General features: G+C 35.0%; 1 protein-coding gene and 1 non-coding gene across 2 annotated transcripts in view; one reads left to right on the forward strand and one right to left on the reverse strand.

The window, feature by feature from the left end:
- The window catches only part of ZFC3H1 (zinc finger C3H1-type containing), a 53,814-nt gene that overhangs the window by 18,547 nt on the left and 12,453 nt on the right, over positions 1–22,814 (reverse strand). The window contains exons 3-20 of the mRNA XM_023226510.2: positions 19,474–19,538; positions 16,613–16,811; positions 15,831–16,054; positions 14,187–14,310; positions 10,243–10,340; positions 8,674–8,883; positions 8,314–8,478; positions 7,274–7,411; positions 6,525–6,646; positions 5,976–6,125; positions 5,070–5,244; positions 4,698–4,829; positions 3,784–4,326; positions 3,589–3,698; positions 2,644–2,775; positions 2,423–2,544; positions 1,422–1,523; positions 734–853 (exon numbers count right to left, since the gene is read on the reverse strand). Coding sequence (XP_023082278.1) covers positions 734–853; positions 1,422–1,523; positions 2,423–2,544; positions 2,644–2,775; positions 3,589–3,698; positions 3,784–4,326; positions 4,698–4,829; positions 5,070–5,244; positions 5,976–6,125; positions 6,525–6,646; positions 7,274–7,411; positions 8,314–8,478; positions 8,674–8,883; positions 10,243–10,340; positions 14,187–14,310; positions 15,831–16,054; positions 16,613–16,811; positions 19,474–19,538 — 2,931 coding nt within the window. The remainder of the gene's footprint in view (positions 1–733; positions 854–1,421; positions 1,524–2,422; positions 2,545–2,643; positions 2,776–3,588; positions 3,699–3,783; positions 4,327–4,697; positions 4,830–5,069; positions 5,245–5,975; positions 6,126–6,524; positions 6,647–7,273; positions 7,412–8,313; positions 8,479–8,673; positions 8,884–10,242; positions 10,341–14,186; positions 14,311–15,830; positions 16,055–16,612; positions 16,812–19,473; positions 19,539–22,814) is intronic.
- Positions 11,221–11,344, forward strand: LOC111552368. Its single transcript, XR_002734620.1, has one exon. It is a non-coding gene; the product is annotated as a small nucleolar RNA SNORA17 (small nucleolar RNA).

The raw sequence follows: 22,814 nt of genomic DNA on the forward strand, positions 1-22,814 counted from the left end.
AGGCTAAGTGACATTACCTTTTCAGTCGACTTATCAGTAACCATGATTCAACTGCTTTTTCATTATTATCAAATGAATTCACATTTGTTAAATTGCAAATTATAATTAAGAAATTAAAAGTCATACTTTATAAAGATTATTTTACTATATCTAAACTAGAAAAAAAGTGTTACATTAGTGTAAATAAGTATATAATAGTATTCATCTCTTGGATACTTGCTAATTCACAAATAATGCAAACTTGAAATTAGAAAGTAAAATGTGCCAAACATACAGGCACTCATTCATACATTATTCTGTTCATTAGTTCATCTATCATTTGTTCATTCTCATTTTTTGAGCCTTCTGCATGTCAGAAAACATATTCAAAGATGAAGTAAAATAGAACACCTGCCCGTAAGGAGGACACAGGCTAGGCAGTGGTTCTCAAATGGAAGCTACCTTCCCAGACAAATAATGTATGTTTGGAAATATCTGAAGCAGTCATAATTATTTACTAAGCAGTACTGCTTGCATTTACTGGAGAGAAGCCATGAACACAAATATCCTGCAATTTCAGAGGCAATCCTGCACAGTGAATTAACTGTATTGCCTAAAAACCCAATGGCATCGTTTTTACAAAAAATTTTTTTTAACTAGGCAGGCTGATACACCAAAGGATTAGCAAAGTGTTAAATAAAGATGGAACACCACAATTTAATATTTCTGGATCTTAAATTACATAACTTCTTACCATACTTAATTGGTCCTGTAGACTGTTCCTCATCACTACTGAAGCTATTATCCGAAATAGGTTTTCTCCAAAACTTTGGCTTCCACTTTCTTTTATCTTTGTAGGTTGTAAATGGAGGAGCTAAAGTAGATAGGAGAAGATTGTTAATGACATAACTAGTGTTTTTTTTTTTTAAACATTTTGAAGGATATTCAATATTTGAAAAGAACTACATTCACTCCATCTTAAAAATGGTATGTATTTTTTTTTTTTTTTGGACACAGAAGTCTCGCTCTGTCACCCAGGCTGGAGTGCAGTGGCGCCATCTCTGCTCACTGCAACCTCCGCCTCTTGGGTTCAAGTGATTCTCTTGCCTCAGCCTACCAAGTAGTTGAGGCTGCAGGCACACGCTACCACCACCCGGTTACTTTTTATAATTTTAGTAGAGACGGGGTTTCGCCATGTTGGCCAGGCTGGTCTCAAACTCCTAACCTCAAGTGATCAGCCCGCCTAGGCCTCCCAAAGTGCTGGGATTACAGGCGTGAGCCACCGCACCCAGCCTGAAATGATATGTATTTTATATTAAGAACATAATACCAACAAAATCTGTCATACAGAAACTAAAAAGTCCTTTTCAGAAAGAGATGCAGTACACACACACACATACACACACACACACACACACACACACTCTTATATATGTACTTACTATGACCTTTACTTTCATTGATATTGCTAACAAGGAGAACAGCCATCTGGTCCATTGACATTCGATCTTTGTTTACTCCAAAAAGTTTCTCAATGTATTTTTCTGAAATACATGCAAAGCAATCTTCATGACAAATATCAATTAGAGACTAGGATAATTAAAATGTATGACGTGAACTCGTTTAAGAATTAAAGGCGAGTATATGGTACTGGTCAATAACACCTATGGCATTTGAAAGGGCAAAGCCTGTATTATCTTTACTATAGCAAATCCTACCACATCATATACCCAATTTGGGCTTAAAAAAAAAAATAGTTCCTGAAATAAACTAAGTAATTAAGTTAAAGTCCCAATTTGGGAGCAATAAAATAGATTCAGTGGCATTACAATCACTCTGGGCTGTGATAACACCAAATTTAGTAATTATTATTTCATTTACTTTCAAAAGATTTGTAGCTTAAGGTTTATTACTTGGCACCAAATCTGAGAAAAAGCTTAATAATATTTGCTCACAATGTGTGACAGTAATCTCTGCTTTCTACAAAGTGTATGAAGTCTTATTTCATTATAGAATTGGAAACAACAGCCATCGTAATTTCCAGCCTTCTTCTATTTTTGAAAACAGTAAGTAAAAATAGGGTCCTATGTTAAAAACAGGAAAGTTTCTATGCAAACAGCTTAATATTTTCTTTTAAATAAATGGAACTAAATATCTAAATGAGCTCTGTCCAAAGAACTTTCTGCAATGTTGGAAATGTCTTAAATCTGTGCTGGCATGCACTTGCCACACGTGGCCATTGGGTACTTGAAATGTGGCTAGTATAACAGAGGAGGTAAATTTTTACCTTAATTATACTGGATACAGCAAATCTAGATAAAGCATTATAGGTAAACACACTGAATTATAATAAGTATTTTACAATTTCAACAACTAAACATATAATTTTTAAGTTGCCTAAATTCAATTTTCATTTGAGAGAGAATAAGAAATCTTTAAAAACCTGCTGCAGCAGTAATTTCTTCACTAGTACTTGTCTCTGCACAACCAATCAAAGACAGATTATATGACAGAATGTCCTGGAATAATTGTTTTCGGCTAAGGGTATAGTCTTGTATATGCTGCCTAAGATAAAAAAACACAGAAAAGATAATCATGTACATATCAAAGTTAAGCAAATAAGACCGTTTTTCAAATTACAGAAGGTTCACAAAAACTACTCACCACTGACAATCATCATCATTACATGTTCCTGTTAAATCAAAACGGCAGAAACACTGATCTGGTTCAATCATATTACTGTATGATATTGAGCTCAGGGGAAGTTTTTCCTTGGTTCGATAGTATGGACTAAATCTAAGGTGAAAAGAGTGAACAGGTATATTATGCCCAATTAATATTCCTCAGAAAACTAAGAAAACTTTAGTTTTTCTTTTTCAAGTTAAAATTTCCATACTATTTATGAGGTTTTTATCTAATTAAATTAATGTCAAAATTAATTCGAGAAAAGACCCAGAATATCAAGTGATAGAAACGAGCCTCTTACCAAGAACATAAAACAGGTGAAATAGAAAAAACCTTGTATTCTAAAAGTAGTTTCTCACCACATGATAAAATACTATATAATACTGGTATTTCTTACACACATCACCAGCTAAGACAAGAAAATCTGGAAAAAGTCTGTATTACCTGGAAGGTGCTTTACAATTTTCAGATAAAAACATGCAACCCTTTAACATTCTCACAACTTTTAAATGTCTAAAAACTTTGGGGGACCCACAAAGTTAATCATTTGAAAACATCTAAATACTCTGAAGTCTGGCCAATGCACTTCTTACACTGAATAACAGTAAAATTAAAAATCAAAAATTAAAAAAACCTCTAAGACTCCAATTATTTTTCCTAAAATCCCTAGCAAACAGAAATCTAAAATTTTCCACATTTCTATCAATAGCCAGAAACTGGAATTTGATACAAATTGATAAATCCAAGAGTGTGGTTTGAGCCCAACAGCAGGACACTTAATTTTTATGTTCCTTAAAAGGGTAAGTCTGGTTATCGAGAGCAATGATTCAACTGCTTTTTCATTATCATCAAATATTCAAGGTAAAATATTAAAAACCAAAGAGAAATCCTGAAATTCAAGCTTATTGAATCTTTCTTTTATACCTGTAGGACTTAAAAACTAGAAGAGGACTATGGTAGGGTCTAAAAGGACATGGCTTCACTTCCATTGTTTTACTTTGTGCTGTGACAAAATCCACATCTACAGAAATCTCCTGCAAAAGAAAATAATAATTCTGTAAGGCAAATAAGGCTGGGGTGAATTCCAGATTTTAGAGAAAACATGAAATGTTCAATTACCTGACCATGCAAAACCTTCTCTGTCATGCCTGTGGTGGTTTTTAAAATCAGCTGTTTTAGGCTGTCAGCTTTTGAATATAATTTTTGCAATTCACCAATTTTTAACCCTAGAAAAAGTTCTGGTTTTTCTACCGTATTTTTATTAAGCTTGTTTATGCATTCTTTGTTAGTGGTATCAGTGTGCTTAAGGTTAGGTTTAGTAAAATAATTGGATTCTAAAAAGGATCTTCTTCGCTCTCTGCTTGAACCAGACAAAATTTCATCATCAACATCATTTTCTTCAGTGTCCAGGGTTAATTTATCTTGGGTCAGATCATGAAGTGAGGGTTGAGGTAAAGAAAATTCAGGTTCCTCTTCCACAACCGGAGAGATATTTTGTTGTTCCTTTGCTTTAAGGGCCCGGGCTTCTTTTAATTTTTGAATTTTCAGGGCATATTCATATTCCAGCTTTTGTAACCGTCTTTTCTCCATAGCAATTAGTTCTGCTGAATGCTTTCTTGGACTTGATACTGGAGAACCGTCCAGTCTCATCATTTTGTTTGGCTAAGGGAGAAAAATGATATAAATACTTTACATCACTGTGATTTTATAAACAACTTCTGGCAAGATAATTGTGCTATCCCCACCATACAATGCTAACATTCCAAAACTAAATCAATATGGAGAATAAAACAGAGTTTAACATAAGTAGCCAAAAGTTTTGCTAGTTAATCTATGACTTACGAAAAAAACAAAGTCAAGACAAAATAATAAAGTAGGCATCCAAAAATGTGGATGTCATTTAAAAACAAAGCTTTAATCTTAATCTCTTGGAATTTATAGCAAAGAGTTACTTCATATATACATCTTACCCTTAAAACTATCATAAAAACTTTCTGCTTTCTAAAAGTAAAATATTTCTATAAAAAACTCACCCCAAAGCGATCTTGTTCCAGTTTACGTTTTCCTATTTCTTTACTGGCCACTGCCTTTGCCCGAGCAAGCTCTTCTCCATATTTTAGAGTCAAAGCTTTCTTAATTGTAACACGCTGTTGAACTCTGTGAATCTGAAAATATAGAATAATCCTGAAAATGTAAATGAAAACCTTAAAACAGGAAATTTCTTCTTTTCAAATACCGCAGCTTTATTCAACTGAAAATAAAAATATTCCAATATTATTTATCAATGAGAAACTATAGGTTACACATATTTTGCTGGCTTTCGTATATGGTGGTTTGTCTTACAGAAAATTTGGCCTATAAAAATGTGTAGTAAATGGGAGACTAGAGTATTTTAAAATAATTACTTGTTCCTGAAGCTTCTTCAAAAACATTCTGTTAACATTAAGAATTTTTTCAGTTGCTTGAAGCTGTTCTGTAAGTTTTGTAATCTTTGCTTCAGCATTTCTAACAGATTCTTTCTTCTTGGCCTCTTGCTGCACAAGATTCTTTAAAACAGATTCATCTTTCATCAAGAGAATCCTAAATGAGAAATAACAAAATTCTTGTTAATGTTTCCCTACAAGAGCAGACTAACACTGTCAGAATAAAAAATTTTCAAAGTAGTAGCACAATTTTTAAAAATGCATCTACAATGAGACACAGATAAAAATTTAAAGGGATGAATATTTTTATATTCATCACACAGGTATTTAAAGTAACACTGCTGCACTGATAATAGTAACTATGAGGCTGATCTCTTAAAAAAAAACAACCCATTTAAGCTTGAGGTAATGTCAATTACTGTTGAAAACTTATAGTAAATATTCAATGTTGGGCCAGGTGCGGTGGGAACACATTTCCCCGGTTCAAGCGATTTTCTCACCTCAGCCTCCCAAGTAGCTGGGATTACAGGCATGCACTACCATGTCTGGCTAATTTTTTTTGTATTTTTAGTAGAGACAGGGTTTCACACCATGTTGGCCAGGCTGGTCTCAAATTCCTGACCTCAAGTGATCCACCCACCTCAGCCTACCAAAGTGCTATGATTATAGGAATGAGCCACCGCGCCTGGCTGGTATTTTTATTTAAACATTAATTTCATTACTTTATGTAAATGTAGTATCATTCAACAAAATGACAGACTTCTATATTCTACAAAGTTTAAATGAGAAAATGTATAATTCTACAGTATGCTTATTAATAACATATGCCACAAAAATATATTTCTCTACTACAGGAACAATTAGATATGTGAAGATAACAAGGCTCACCTATGTTTTTTCAGTTTTGATTCTGCATCTGTAACCTGCTTAGTAACCATTGCTATCCTGCCAATACCATCAATTTCCACATCAGAGTTTGCTGGAGATGATGAACTTGTCTTCAGCTGATCTGATTTAATCAAACGCTGTTTCTCACGGCTAAAATTATCAAAAAGGATATATGCATTATACCCAAGAATAAACTTAAACTAATTTTAAAACGTATTCTATTTCATGCAGTAACAATATTAATCACACCGACTAATAATAAAAATGATGACCAATATGCATGACCCAAGTTAACACTCAAAGTTGATAGTGCAGTCCTTCTCTTTGAGAGTTTTCATCTTTCTTCTAAGCTGGTTATGTCTCAGCACATCACTCTATTCAAGTCTATGTATGACCATCCAGCTCCCTCTTCCGTGTGAGTTATAAAACATTAACTCTGTATCTTGGATAAAACTATCATCACTCATTTCCCAGTGCCAACGAACCCTGTAAGAGAAGTTTTGAAAACATCACATACTTTTAATGTAAATTACATAAAATTACACTTACTTGGCAATCTCTTCCTTTAACAATCTATATTCAATCTTCTTTTCTTCAGGCAAAGCCTCCGGTGTTCGCAAAGGATCATTTTCTTTTTCAGATTTTGGAGGTACTTTCGGTTTTGAAGCTTGCTAAAAAAAAAAAAAAAATTTTGAAGTCAACTAGATCATCAGCTTTCCAAAATTCCATACTAAGATTTATATTTTACATTGCAACCCAGCGTATACTGAATTTATTTAGAAATACCTGACTGTCTTCATCATTTTCTATTCTTTTTTCTAAAACAACGTTGGTTGATAACTACTAAATTGTATATGCCACCAAGTAGTCAAGATCTACAGTCTGAAAATCATTGTATTAAATAATAGCTAAACAACAATTGAAATAGGGAAAAAAGGATAAAAGTTGTACTTAGATAATAAATTTTAATAAAAACTGTTTTCTGGTAACACAACACAACTCTAAAACAACAGTCTCCTTACTACAAAGAACAATTATCCAAAATATCCAATTTTACTATTTTGAAAAAGGAAATACTTAATAGGAAACACAAATAATGGAAACTTTTAATAGTAAAATGAATCTACATTGATACATGCTTCATTACATAAAGTCCTAATAGCACAAATACTTAAAATATGTCCACAAATCAATGTCATTAAAAATCTATAACTTCATGGTTTAATTTTCAGGAAAAAATAAATTTTACTGATTGTCAAAAGGTCATCTTTCTTACCACCTTTAATTATTGCACTTACCTCAGCAGTTCGTCTTGCTTCTTTAATCATGGACTCTAATCCACCAAAAACACTATTTGTTGACTTGGAAGCCTCTCCATCAGATTCACTATCATCTGAATCATTTAGTGTTACAACCACTGATTTATGCTTTGGAAGCTGCAAAGACAATATATTTATTACTCGTGATAACAAAAGGTCATCATTTAACCTCTCTGAATTTCAATCCACAAAAACAATGGACTCCAAGTAGACAGTCTATGTCTCCTTCTAGGGTTGTATTATATAATCCACTGTGTCAACCAATACTGGTTATATGCTCGAGACATAAAATGCTGTATATTCTTTAAGTCTTTCTATACTATAATTACTCTCATTAAAATTTTATTTTCGCTTTCTATATAAAGAACCACAATGCAATTTAAATTAACTCTTTTAAAACCAAAGAAAAATTATTTTGTTAATTTTACATAATTATCAAAATTCTGTACTTTGTGGTTACATATAGAGGGTAAATTGCCAAAACTGGCTTACCTAACAGAGGCAAGATTTCAACTTGTCTTTGTTCTATTTATTTTACTTTGAAGCCATTAGAAAACAAGACAGAAACAAACTATTATTTCAACCTCCTTAATAAACATCACTAATAATTTCTTCCATAATAGTGTAGTCATTGGTTGGAAAACATACACAAAGTATACAAAGAGATGGGAGAAATAAAAAACATGTAATTTGTTAAAATTTTGACTCCAAAAAGATAAAAAATCTGAATAAGCCAATTTCTATAGAAAAAAAGTTGAAGAAACGACAGAGGAAAGTATACCACTCTGATGAAAACAATAACTCCCCCAACACACTATCACCAAACTTTACCAGTTTTCAAGTGAAGGTGTTGCTCTCATTTTATCAATAAATTAAAAATAAATTTTAAAAATTTGTATTTATATGTGAATATATGTGTGTATATAAATAAACTAAGGGGTAGAAAACAGGACAACTAAACTTCATAGAAATTTCTCACAACTGTTTGAATAAAAGTAGCATTAAATTTTTGTTTTTACCGAGATCACAGTTCGTGGAAGACGAGGTCCTCTGTGAAACTTTGGATTCTGTATCCTAGGCTGAGACACTGTGTTAATACTGACTATTGATAGATTGCTTCTTGGCACAGTATGTGAATTGTTCAGAACTGGAGGTGAAGGTGGGTCACTATTACTGGATGTTTCCTATATAAGGAAGAGAAAGATACGAAACATTCCTAAATAAAAATAAATTTCTGCCACCTTTAAAAATCTGGAGCATGTTAGAATTATCCCCACTTGGCAGAAAAGTCCAATGAAACCCAAGTAACCAGAAAAAAGTAGGACTACCATAAAGCTAAGCTCAAGAGCACCACCTAGAGGTTCAGGTACCTAAATTACCTCTGGCTTAAAAGCTCTTTTATTTGCTAGAGATTTAAGTAGTTCTTCTCGAAGCAGCATTTCTTCCTCCTCTTCCTCATCTGCAAAAGGTGGTTTTGGAGGCTGTTCTGGATCTTCAGGTGGGAGAGGTGGTAATGGTGGTAGAGGAGGTAGAGGTTCAAGAGAAACACACAAGCCTTCCACATAAGGCTGGCTCAAAGGTGGCAGAGACTATTTTTTAAAAAAAGAAATAATTACAATGCAAATTTTATCAACTCAAATGCTTATTTCTGCAGCAATATTAAACTAGAAAAAAATAAACTTTATATTATTATTTTAGCTGTAAGAATAGTAAGCTAAGTATATGTTAACCTCAAAACAAACCCAGAAATCAATAGCCAACCACGAAAAAGTGTTATTTTTACAATTAAAAAAAAAATCAACAATATTTGAAACATTTATTAACTTCAAGGAAAATTATAGAAACTTCTCTGTTCTCATTCTTATATACATTTAGCATTCTAGAAAATATAGATATCAAACTATACAAGGTCCTTCCTTCTAGATGACTACCTGAAAGCAAGAAGAGATACTGAAACCCAAGACATATTTCAGTAAAAAATAAAAATTAGAAACCAAGGAATTCTGTGCATAATAGTCCAGAGTACCTTAATCATTAATTATCAAGAAGAATCACGACTACTCTCTTAAAATGGCTTCTTAGAGAATATCTATAAAGGAAACTAATTTTACACAAATCCCTGAATTTGGGTATGTATTTGCATCAAAGATCTTCCAGTATTTCTCTCGGCATTTAGTTCATTTATTTATTTCCCAAAAGAAAACATTACAACGAAGAAAGTGCTGTTTTCTCTCTCACTATTGGCTCTAATATTCCCCTCACCATATATGTTCTAGAAACACACTAGGCATCTTTCCTGAAATGGAAAGGTTCCCTCTTACACCTACTGAGAGATACTCAATTTGATCTCTAGGCTCTCACAATCTAAAAATAATGTCAAAACTTTTAATGTCTGATTTCTCTACTTCCTTTTTTTCCTTTTCCTTTTATTGTTTTCATTTTTTTATTTTGTTTTGTTTTTGTGGGAGGACTGGAGACAGGGGAAAAGAAATTAACTTCATAGAAAATGCTTTTCTTTTGCTGGATTTTCAAGTTAAAAATAACCATCTTTATGAAAAGAGGAGAAAGGAGAGAATATTAATTTTTAGAAGCATCCTAATGCACATAAATTCCAATTCCCTAAAAAAGAGACAGTCCAAAACAGTAGTTAACTTCTGTTTTTGAATAAATTTTCTGAGTAGCTACTAGATGAGAGTAAAGAGAAGAAGGAAACATGATAGGTACCGAAAAGTCAACATGAAATTAAAAATTAGCTATGAAAAATATCTACCAAATGGATAGCTTGCTGCTTTAATCAACTGTTTATTCTACATATTTCAATGCTATTAATTCTCATAAGCAATTCTGATTTTTTAAGCCCTCTTCAAACCTAACCATTCATTTGTTTTTAAAAACAAATTAGAAAAGACAAGACAAAATAATTTTCTTAGATATCAATTTTGACTTACAGAAACCTGAGGTGGTGGAGGCAAAGAAAGAGACGGTGCTGGAGAAAAATACCCCAATGAACATTCAGAGAAAAATGGCGGTTGCACTGGTGAAGGAGCTGTAAACAAATTTTTTGTTAAGCGTTTAGTAACAGAAATATTTCACCAGGAATACATTAGGTTTATGTTATGTTTGAAGAAATACATCTAGGTGGAGTGCAAATTAGATTTTATCAACCTCTGATAAAATCTTTAACGTTCATAAGTCCATCTCCAGCCATTTAAAATTGTCATATCATCATAAAGTCAGTCATTCACTTCAAACTAACGATTAGTCCCTCAAAACTCTCACTTTGTTCCACTTTTAACCTAATGATAAGATCAGGGAATAGAGCAAGAAAGGCTAGAAGCATACTTAAAAAAAAAAAAAGAAAAAAAAAGCACACACACACACACACACACACACACAAACAACAAAACCACAAGCATACTTTTCAAGAAATAATGAAACAAAAAATTCCCTTGAATCCTGCCAAAGTGCTCTAGCCAAAGGAAAACAATGATGTGGTGACTTCATTATTCCCTTCTTGTGGAACAAATGAAAGTTGAGGACATGGACTATATAAGCTGTGTTGAAAGCAAATAAAACCAGGAATGAGAAGAATTACTTAGTGTATTTAGTCATTAAGGTGCACATTTTTTCACATTTCAATTTTGAAATAATTACAATTGATGCATGTCAGAATTTTTCTTCCTTGGTAACAGATAAAAATAATTGTGTATTTTATCTTCAATGACTTGTTAGGCTCACTGAAATATAGCAGTTTCAAAGACTACTCTTACTACCCTACCCACTAACTATATAATCTTAGAGAAAATCTAACATTTCTTCTTTATCCCAGTTGTCTCACAAGTCAATACATTATTATCCACATGCCTTATATGGGGTTGACTTGAGTCCCAAATGAGATCGTCTGAATATACACTAATCTTTGGAACATTTTACTTAGCGCTGCAGATGTGGCTGCTGTGTCACATTTGTGTTATTAGGTGGCAGAGAGAGGCTATGTCTATGCTCAGTGTTCTGCCCCATGAACATTTGAATGTTTAATAGTCTGACATTTGATGGTGCTCTCGTTTTATGGACTTGGCATGTTTTCCCTTCCTAGTATCTGGGAGAGAGGGTGGACCTAGTGAGTGCACTGATCTCCAAGGAAAGCCCTCCAGCTTGCACCTCCAGCTTGCACTGTCCTCATCCAGATTTAACCAGCCCTGACTCACTGCCAGGTGCCAGGAAAGGCTTCTGAGGACTTTCTAACCTTTGTGTTGGGCCTGCCACTAGGGGGTCTGAAAGGACAGTGGGAAGGTAGAGGTGCCCTCAGCAAGAGGAGCCTTCATTCATGAATGTTAGAAACTACTGGCAGGAAAGATGAAGTCCATTACGTGCTGGTTCATGCTACCCACCATGTCAGGATCATCCAGGAGGACAGAGAACTGGGAAAGTGTTTGCTGGTGTTTGATTCAGTTAATAGTATTAACAGTAGGTACTTCTACTGTGCTCTTGATTCTGTGTCAAGCTTTCTTGTTATTTATTTATTTTTGAGACACAGTCTCGCTCAGTGCCCAGGCTAGAGTGCAGTTGCGCGATCTCAGCTCACTACAACCTCCACCTCCCAGGTTCAAGTGATGCTCCTGCCTCAGGCTCCTGAGTAGCTGGGACTATAGGGGCGAGCCACCACTACTGGCTCTAATTTTTGTATTTTTAGTAGAGGCAAGGTTTCACCATGTTGATCAGGCTGGTTTCAAACTGTTGACCTCAGGTGATCCTCCCACCTTGGCCTCCCAAAGTTCTGGGATTATAGGTGTGAGCCACCGTGCCCAGCCATTCTTGTTTTTCAACACAGGAAGGAAGTTGACATAACTTGTGATTGGCTTATAGTATGAGCACTGGCCAGAATGACAAGGTGGACCGGCCCCAGCCCAGATCAAGATGCAGAGGCCAGGATGTGGGCCCAGCCCTGTGCCAGGAGGCTGGTTGGAACAGAGGTGCAGATACAGGCTCCACCTGCTCTGGGACCACCAGTGGTACTCAAAGTTATTTGCAGCCTCAAAGCCTGGCTTTCCACAAGTCCACCCGCTCCCAAGGCCATGCAGCTGCAGTTCCTGCTCTGCTTTCATTACATGGATGGGCAGGCTGGCATTGGGATGCTCACTGTCTCTGACCCTGGCCTCTCTACCTTGGTGGCACTGTGTGCTCCAGCTGGACGGGGCAGCTGCCGGGACCACCCCATCATTTTAGTATTCTGATTTTTAAGTTGTTCTGCCATTGTAGTATCCTGGTGAAAAAAAAAAAAAACCTTCCAGGAATTTTTGAACTGCCTGGAACCTCAGATCCTAAACTGATTTTTTACTGTATTTGAATTATCTTGTTTTTTTAAACATTTTTTTAATACAAGATAAAGTGAATTAAAAGATATTTTTAATGCACATTTCTTCAAATATAATACGTTTGTGTTGGCAAAATTTGAGAAAAAAATTGATCTTGAATGAAAAAAATATATATAAATATCTGCAGTTAATGTGGCAAAAAATTAAAATTTGACAAAGCTGCATAGAGAGTACGTTCTCTACATGTTTCACAAAATCATTTAAAAAGCATAGATCATAAAGTTATTTTATAGAAATAAAGTATTAATAATATTGTCGATACTTGGGAATTACAAAGAATCATCTCCAAGAATCTGAAAATAAGAAAATTAAAGATTGACCAAAGCAAGTTAAATTATGTTATCAAAACATAATATAATGTAAGACTATCATATACCAGCTTACAATAACAACCTGAAAAATGAGCATTTTGGTAAACACTAGCCAAATAATACATATTTTGTTTTGTCTCTAGTCTAGATACACCAAAGTAGGATTCTAGTTTTGATCTGGTCTCACCATGTGACTACAGGGAGAAATACACTGATCATGTGTTCTTCCAAATTCTCCAGTTCCTGGAATGCCAACTGCATTCTGTTATCTGACTCAGTCTTAGGTGTTTTACATTATTTGTGAATGAATAGGTCTCTCACAGCTAATCACCCCTGAACATCAACAAAATCAAGTCTCTGGCCCTCAAAGATAAGTCAGATTCTAGACAATGCAACCTAAAGGAGAGTTACAGCCCTGACCAGTTCTAACTAGTCTTTCCTGAGATGCCACTAGTATAATTTTCTGTCTCAAAATTTCTACAAATTATCATACTAGAAAGAGACAGGAAGCCAAATAGCAAAAAAGGTCTTTTGTTCTTTGACTAAAGCAGAATGAATCTTGGATATAAACATCAAGAGTTTGTTTTTTTAAAGAGTAGTGTTCTCATCTTTCCCATTCTTCACTTTTCATTTTATTTTTTGAGACAGAATCTTGTCTGTTACTCAGGTGGGAGTGCAGTGGTGTGATGTCAGCTCACCGAAAACTCCACCTTCCAGGTTCAAGCAATTCTCATGCCTTAGCCTCCCAAGAAGCTGGGATTACAGGCATATGCCATCACACCCAGCGAATTTTTGTATTTTTAGTAGAGACGGGGTTTCGTCATGTCAGCCAGGCTGGTCTCCAACTCCTGGCCTCAAGCAATCTGCCCACCTCAGCATCCCAAAGTATTGGGATTACAGGCTGAGCCACTGCATCCGGCCCAATCTTCACTTTCTAGAGCAATAGTTAACAGAGTTTAAATAATGCCTTATTTATTTATTTTTTAATTTAAAGGCTATCTAGAAACACTTGGAAATAAAGATTAATATTACTTATTTGAGGTTTGCTCTCTAAGTATTCACAACAACAAATAATGTCTATCATCATACAGTTCATCAGCAAATCTCACTTGCATTACACATTTCTTTTAAGGTTTTGAGTACCATAATGACTATTCTCTATTTAATACATGTAAATACACAAAGGTTTCAAGTTTTGGCTCGTACCTGGAGAATTGGTTTCACTATCTGTATCCATAGCAACTTCTTCATAGTTATCATACTGATAAATGCCTCCTCCACTATCAGTAGGTTGCTTATCTAAGGATCGCCTCAGGTCAGGATCTGAAGACTAAGTATACAACACTTTTTTTTAGTTTCAAAGTATTTTCTGCCTTGGGTTACAAATCACAAAAGAACTGATGGTTATCTTCTAGGGAAGAATATCAAAAATCATGGTGATTCAGTTAGATGTGCCTATCACATCTTTGGGAGATTCAATTTAAATGACAGCTACACTGGCTGACATTTCATAACTGTATAATGAGACAGATAATGGAATTTCCAAAATACTAGCTATACAGATGAAATCCCCCACTGTTAGCTAAGCCACTAAATAATTAGCTCTTCTTGTAAAAATGACATCAAACTCTTGTACACTTATGACTTCTGTATAATTAAGAAACTAGAGGAATACAAGCAAGTTTTACATCATCATGACTACATAGAGAACATTTCTCTAAAAATTCAAAAACATTTTAATTATGAATAAATTAATGATACCTGAAAACTACAAATTCTGAGTAAATGTGTTTACCTATTGTATGCTGTTTTCTTGTCTACTTCTTACTATGTTTCACTCAGAGACAGTTTATAATAAACTAAAAACTCGCAAAACCTCTTGAGGAGGAGGTAAAGAATAATGTGCAAATAATACCATATTTATCTCTAGAAAAAGATTCTATTGGCCCGGTGCGGTGGCTCATGCAGTCAGGAGTTCGAGACCAGCCTGGCCAACATGGCGGAACCCATCTCTACTTTTAAAACACAAAAAAATTAGCCAGGCGTGGTGGCGGGCGCCTGTAATCCCAGCTACTCGGGAGGCTGAGGCAGGAGAATCGCTTGAACCTGGGAGGCGGAGGTTGCAGTGAGCCGAGATCATGCCATTGCACTCCAGCCTAAGCGACAAGAGTAAGACTCCCTCTCAAAAAAAAAAAAAAAAAGTTCAAAGTATAAATATTTACAATATTCCTTGCTTAAGCAAATCTAACTCCAATTAATGAATTTACTCTTTAATATCCCTCTATTCTTCATTAATACATTCTCAAGTGTACTCTTTTTGGGCTTTTTTTCTTCTTTTTGGGTGCAGAGGGTAAAAGAAGGGAGGGAGAGAGAAAAAGAGAAGACAACAAGTATATTCCTATACATAGTAAATGTTCAACAAATGCTTGACCACTAAACAAAATAGCCACATGCACTAAGGTTATTACTATATGATGATTTAACATTAAAATAGTCCATACTAGTCATGACACAATTCTCAATCTACATTACTAAACAATGAAAAACTAATGAAATTCTACCCCTGTACTTAAGAAACAATCATTTTGTTTTCACAATTTAGTAATCCTACTTTCACCTAATTAGAAAATGGTAAGAAAGCTAAAAGTAGTCTCTGCTAATCATAATTTTGGCCTTCATTTTGTCCTCTAATACCTACGACTACAAAAGATGCTTTCCCAATTATAACCTACCTTCCTTTCTTCCAAAAGTTATTTATAAAATAAGCTTTCTTATTTGACAGAATCTATGAAATAAGCCTTCAAGGAAACTTAGAGTAACGTTTTGATTTTATATTTTTGCATTTCTTACTTTACTTCTTGATCTCCTCTTGCCACCAACCAATTTCATGAATCGATTGTACTGTTCTTCCTGATTTGAGAGATCTCGAATTTTTCTGATTTCTTCCTCTCTTTTCCTTCTCTCTTCTTCCTCAGCTTGTTTCCGCTGATCCTCTTCTTTCTGTCTTTCCTGTTCTTTTTGTTGTTGTAGTTTCTTCCATGCCTTTGTTTGCTGCTTCCTCAATGCTTGTTTAGCTTTAAATAAAAAATACATAAACATTAGTATCTGTTAGGAGATAAAAGAAAAATAAGAGTCTTAAGAAATATTTTCATTATCGATTCATCAATGATGATGCTCCTCTTAAGTTGTTTATATAAGACTGTCTTCCATTTTAGGGCCCTATAATTCCCCAAACTCAAAACTCTGAATTAAAATCCCAAAACTATACTGATACATGAATTCAGCTAGAAGAATTCATTCACAAGCAGTGGCTCACACCTATAACCCCAGCACTTTGGGAGGCCAAGGCGAGCGGATCACCTGAGGTCAGGAGTTTGAGACCAGCCTACCCAACACGGCGAAACCCTGTCTCTACCAAAACTACAAAAAATTAGCTGGGCGTGGTGGTGGGCGCCTGTAATCCCAGCTACTTGGGAGACTGAGGCAGGAGAATCACCTGAACCTGGGAGGTGGAGGGGGCAGTGAGCAGAGATCACACCACTGCACTCCAGCCTGGGTGACAAGAGCAAAACTCTGTCTCAAAAAACAAAACAAAACAAAACAAAAACACAAGATTTAATAAAAATGATCACCTGTAGTGCTAACTTTTTTGGCCGAATGTGTTTTTGTACTTGTTTTAACTTTTTGCTGTACAGTTTTCGTCTTAGTCAACTTTTCTTTGCTTTCTTTCATCACCTGCTGTTCTTTTTGTTGCCATTTTTTACTGGCTGACTGAAGGGCCAAAAGGCGAAGCTGTAATTCAGATAGTTCCTCTTCATCTTCACCAAGTTTCTTTAAAGCAAAAAGAAAGAGCTAAAATTTTTTAATTCTATTATTTAGCTTATACATTTTATCAAGTCAAATCCTTTATAAGATAAAAATTTAAAGTTTGAAGGCAAATATGACAAGGCAAATACAGATAAAATAAGTAAACTAATTTACTTCCCATAGCCTAAGACTCTAATATAATTCCTAAAATACGAATAGAAGATCAGTCTGCAGAAGGTATGTGTATATATGTAACGTAGGGTTGGTGAGGCGGTACAACTGATAGAACAGGATAATGCAAAAAATAAAAGAGTTAGTAGCTAACATTTAAAAGGGCTTCCCAAACCTCAAAGAGTAAAAGTCTGATGGCAGCAAATGCAATGAAGAAATAAGACCCAGGAGAGGTAAGGAAAGAAGAAGGAAGTGGTTCCCTGATCACGTGATTTGCTGGCCTCACCAGTAATAGAGAACAACAGACATCCTTAAGATTCAAATGTACAAATTTTCTTTTATGTGTATATTTTTTAATTCTTTAAATTACTAGTGAAGGGAAAAATCTACAGAGACTTGCTTACAGCTGACTGTTATGTGTTCTAAGGCTACAGATATCTGAATATTTCACATATTTTGAGAACAGACTTTTCTTCAGGAAAGCTAAAACAGGACAATAATGTTAAAAGCAGATGTCTGAGACTTTTTTCCAATTGAAATAACTTTTGCATTTCACTTTCGAAATATTCTCCACATGATAGCAAAAACAGAACTGAAAAATGGCAGGCTCCGAAGAGGTTCATAATAAGAGTCCATTGATTTTAATAAGGGGTGGGAGGATAGCTTTGGCTTCCCCACCCTTGAAGTTAAACACAAACTCTGTTTTTTCTTTATGTATGTGCATGGAATGGAAAGGAAGAGTCGAAAAAGATTCCAAAAGATGAAGGCCTACTTATCTAATAACTTTTTCTTATAGGTAAATTGTAATTATATTTTCTCCTAAAATCCAATTAAAGTATTTCTATTGTTAAACATAAAGAAAACAGTGGATACTAACTAATGATTTCACCTGAATATGAACTACTATAAGCCCTAAACTACTGTCATACACTTCAGTACTTCAATTTAACCAAACCAGAATACAGTTACCCTTTCCACTGTTGGTAACTACATGTAAGCAATAATTTTAAAATTATCATGATTCTTTTTTAAGTTCTCAGTCACTTAACTGTATCAAATTCTATTGCCTAGTACTAAAATTCTAGAGCTGTGCTATTCAATATGGCAGCAATGAGTCACATGTGGCTATTTGAATTTAAATTACCAAAACTGAATTTAAAAATCTGGACCTAAGCCACACTAATCACTTTTCAAGTTCTTCATAGCCACGTGTCGCTAACAGCTACCATATTGGAGAATACAGCTATATTTTCCATTTTTGTAGAAAATTCTATTAAACAGTACTCATGTAGAGAGTTTAACTAAAATAAAGCTATCCTCACTGTTCCACTGAGACAAAGTCTTTTTGTTTTCTTTTGTTTTAAATTATTTAATTTTTTTCAAGTTGGGATCTCACTATGTTGCCCAGGCTGGTCTCAAACTCCTGAGCTAAAGTGATCAATCCACCTCAGCCTTCCAGAGTGCTGGGATTACAGGCATAAGCCACCACGCCCAGTGAGACTTTTGAGCCCAGTGAGACTTTTGATTATTTTTTGCAACTACTCCCTTTGGAATGGAAGAAACCACTGATTCTGTCACCCACCTATATGATACGTGAGGTAGCTACTTGAACAGCAAGAGCACAGAGCTAAGCTCGTTAGTTCCCATTAGTCAGACACGCTCATTAAATTACTTGCTCTGACACTTAATTCCTATATAACTTTAGGCAAGTCACTTAATTTACTCACAGGACTCTTACATCATCTATGAAATGTACATAATGTCAACTTGATTCACAGGGTTATTGTGAGGGTATTAAAAATGTGTATGTGTATGTTATAGTATCATTTCTAAACTCAGAGCCATCTTTTTCCTAAAGCTCCTAGACCATTTAAATCATTTCAATTTATACAGAAAAACAAACTGAAATCTCAAAAGAAAAAAACTACAGATATTTCAGATCTCTAATTCAACAAACTGAAAAGGCTTAGGTTATTGAGTGCCTGTTACATGTCAAACACAGTGCTTGATGCTTCTGTATTTCATTATACTGAAGCCTCACAACAACCCAGAGGACAGAAGACGTTAAGTTCATTTTGTAGAAAAGAATATAGAAGCAAGCAAAGGCTAAATAGTTTATAGAAGGTCACTCAGCTAACAAGAAGTGGAAATAGAATTTGATACCAGGTGAAGGTCTACCTAACTCCAAAAGCTTACCCACACAGGATAACCCACAAAAAATGGAGAAAATATCTGGATCAAAATTAAAGGTTTCAAAAAAACAAATGATAAAAAAAGATCCTGTATGAATATATATAACATTTAATTAAACATAATTTGCAGAACCCAGGGAAAAGAGACTCCTAGATGTCACTACAGAATTTCTTATCTTTAAGGCTTATGTCCAAATGGAGTTATAGGAATGATGAAAGAAAATGAGTGAAAGTAAGACAATTTCCCTTACAAAAGAACAAAATAAAGCAATGTGAAAATGGGTCTTACAGAGATGATACAGTCTCACAAAGCAGCATCTTACCTTTTCAGACAGAATATCTGAGGTACTAATTCTTCTTGTTAAATTTTGTTCTTTATCTTGTAATCCTTTAAAATAAAATAATATTTTTTGAATACTCCAAAAGATAGCCACAATCTAAAATAAAATAATCCTATATAATATCTGGTAATTACTTTAAAGATATCATTAAAGGGTCTCATTTTCTCAATCTCTCAACCAAAGGAAAATACCATTAAAGAGAACGAAAAGCTGAACAAACTTCTTATCAGTCTCATTCCTGCAAGTTGTAAGGCAAAATGATTCAAAATATTAAAATAAAACCACACTTTTAATAAAATGACTTCTGAACTACAAACAGTCATTTCAAGTAAGAACAGAATTTATAAAGCATAGAAACAAGCAGCAACACTTAATTTATCAACTGGATTATCCACACTGATAGACTATAATGATGACTAAATTAATCCAGTCCTCTAAACTGAAATAAATTCAATGTCTACATTTGTGCATTAGAGAACTGGTCTTTTATTTACCTAGAAAAGCATCAGTAGAGGCAGCTTAAGTATCAATAAAATTAAGTCCATGCATACATTTTTTCCTAAACATCCAGCCTTGGGCCCAGATGACTGATGAAACAATGTACGAAACCTTATTTATATATTATGTAATCTACAACAGCTTTAAACATCACATAATAAAGTTACAGAATATCTACAATCCTGCTGAGATACTTTTGTAGCTAAAACAGATTATGTTAAAAATTCAGAAACCTTTCCTTAAGATGACAAAACTGAAGTTGCAAAGCTAGGATTTAAATTAGATCTTAACTTCAAGCCTAGTGTTTTTACCATAACACCACACCTGTCAATGGTCCAAACATTCTAATTTGACTGCTCAAGTGAACCAAAGAATATGCAACTTATTCAATAAATAGAGAAATGACTAATCAAGCACCTCAATCAATGTAAACAGAAGGCAATGACCAAATTTCAAGACAAATGAGTTCTGTTGAAAGGCTTGGTCTATAAATGTGAACTTGTTGCAACATGATTGATACAGTAGAAAATAATTTGAGCAACCAGGTGCAGTGGCTCATGCCTGTCATCCCAGTGCTTTGGGTGGCCGAGGCAAGTGGATCACATGAGGTCAGGAGTTCGAGACCAGCCCAGGCAACATGGCAAAACTCCGTCTCTGCTGAAAATACAAAAAATTAGGCATGGTGGTGCGCGCCTGTAGTTCCAGCTACTAGGGAGGCTGAGAGAGGAGAATCGCTTGGAGCTGAGAGGTGGAGGTTGCAGTGAGCTGAGATTGTACCACTGCACTCCATCCTGGGCAACAGAGTAACACTCTGTCTCAAAAAAAGAAAAAAAAGATAAAAGAAAAGAATTTGAGCATAACACAAATTTATATGTGTGATTTGTCTCAGAGAAACACTAAGATTGCAGAAAACTGCACCCAAGTGATCTGAGCCATGTAGGAATACACAAACATACACTCAAACACCTATCAAATACCCAAGTTCACTGTGTGTGTTATAAGCCACATACATCCACATCTGGTACTACAATTTACTGTCTGATTTCAGGTAACACTCCTTGTTTTACTTCATAATAACTCATAAGTAGCAAACATTCCACTTCCACAGGTATACTTCAGGTCTATTTTATGGAATGCTGACATGTTTACTTCAATATTTCACACTTTTTCCCCCCATTTCAGCAAAGCTGTGCTATCATTTTTCATTTATTCCTATCTTTTATGTGCCACGGATAAAGTTTTTGAGTGTTGTTCCTCTGACCCCATTTTCTACACACACCCTATTGTTTTTATTGCACAATTTTGCAGTGTGGTAATTTTGGGGAATGCATATGTCCCATTGTAGCAAAAATTATCATGCTTTTAAAAACAACACAATAGTAATAACTATCAGACAAAAATAAACAGGGAAACATTAAACACTAAATTATCCTACATGAGAAACTTATGAGTTTCATTAGGTCATGAGAAATCTACTGGTCGATTAGGATCTCACTTGTCTATACAAAATGGCAGCACCTCCCTTTAATGTAGCATAGAGGCAAACATCTATTAACATAACAGGTACCTTATGACTACATTGCTACCTTAAAAATAAACACAATAGGCTGGGCACAGTGGCTCACTCCTGTAATCCCAGCACTTTGGGAGGCCAAAGGCGGGTGGATCACGAGGTCAGGAGATGGAGACCATCCTGGCTAACACGGTGAAACCCTGTCTCTACTAAAAATACAAAAAAATTAGCCAGGCATGGTGGTGGGCACCTGTAGTCCCAGCTACTCAGGAGGCCAAGGCAGGAGACTGGTGTCCATCCCGGAGATGGAGCCTGCTGTGGGCCGAGATCGCGCCACTGCACTCCAGCCTGGGCAACAGAGCGAGTCCGTCTCAAAAACAAAACAAAAACAAAAACAAAATAATAAATACAATAAATTCAATAAATACAAATTTCAGACAATATAACTTTACACAAAGATTATAAACGCAGGTTTAAACTGATCAAATGGGTAGCTAGATATTGTTCTACCACTGTCATAGGTCTGTACAATAAAATTATCTCAAGTTTTACTCAAAACCTCCAAAATGAACACTGTTCTTGTCACACAGAATTTAAAATATTACCCACCAAAAGTCTAATGTGAGCTAAAGTCACCAGCACAGAGGTAGTAGTTAAAACCACAACAATGAGAATACCTCTAGAAAATGGGACACTGAGGACATGACAAATTAAGAAATTACATAGGAAAAGTAATTATTTAAAACAAACAAAAGACAGAAAAGGAAAATCAGGAAGTTATTTTTAAAATCCATTGCAGAAATCCCAAAATTTCAAAGGAAGAAAAACATCACTGAATATAGGTGGGATGTCTACCCCCAACAGAATATTCTCAACAATGCAGCCAGAGTGATGCTTTAAAAATATAAAACAGATTATGTCAGTTCTTTGCTCAAAACCCTGTAAGAGGTCACCATTTCACTAGGAATAAAAAAACAAAGTTCTTATAAGACTCCGTCTATAAGATCTGCCCCCTCTTGCCATCTCCAGCAGCTTCTCTCCCATTATTCATTCCCCTCACTCTCTCTTCTGTATTAGTACAGGACTCCTGGTTCTTCCCCAAACATGTCAGGCATCCTTCTGTATTATGGTCATTTCTCTAGTTCAGCAATGCCCAAACTTCAGCATGTAGCAGAATCAACAGAAGGGCTGGTTAAATACAGATTGCTAGGCCCCATTTCCAGAGCTCCCAGTTCAACAGATCTAAGGTAGAGATTGAGAATTTGTGTTCTATCAAGTTCCCAAATAATGCAGTCCCCAGAAACCACATTTT

Source organism: Piliocolobus tephrosceles, chromosome 10 (assembly GCF_002776525.5).
Source record: "Piliocolobus tephrosceles isolate RC106 chromosome 10, ASM277652v3, whole genome shotgun sequence".
Classification (NCBI taxonomy): domain Eukaryota; kingdom Metazoa; phylum Chordata; class Mammalia; order Primates; family Cercopithecidae; genus Piliocolobus; species Piliocolobus tephrosceles.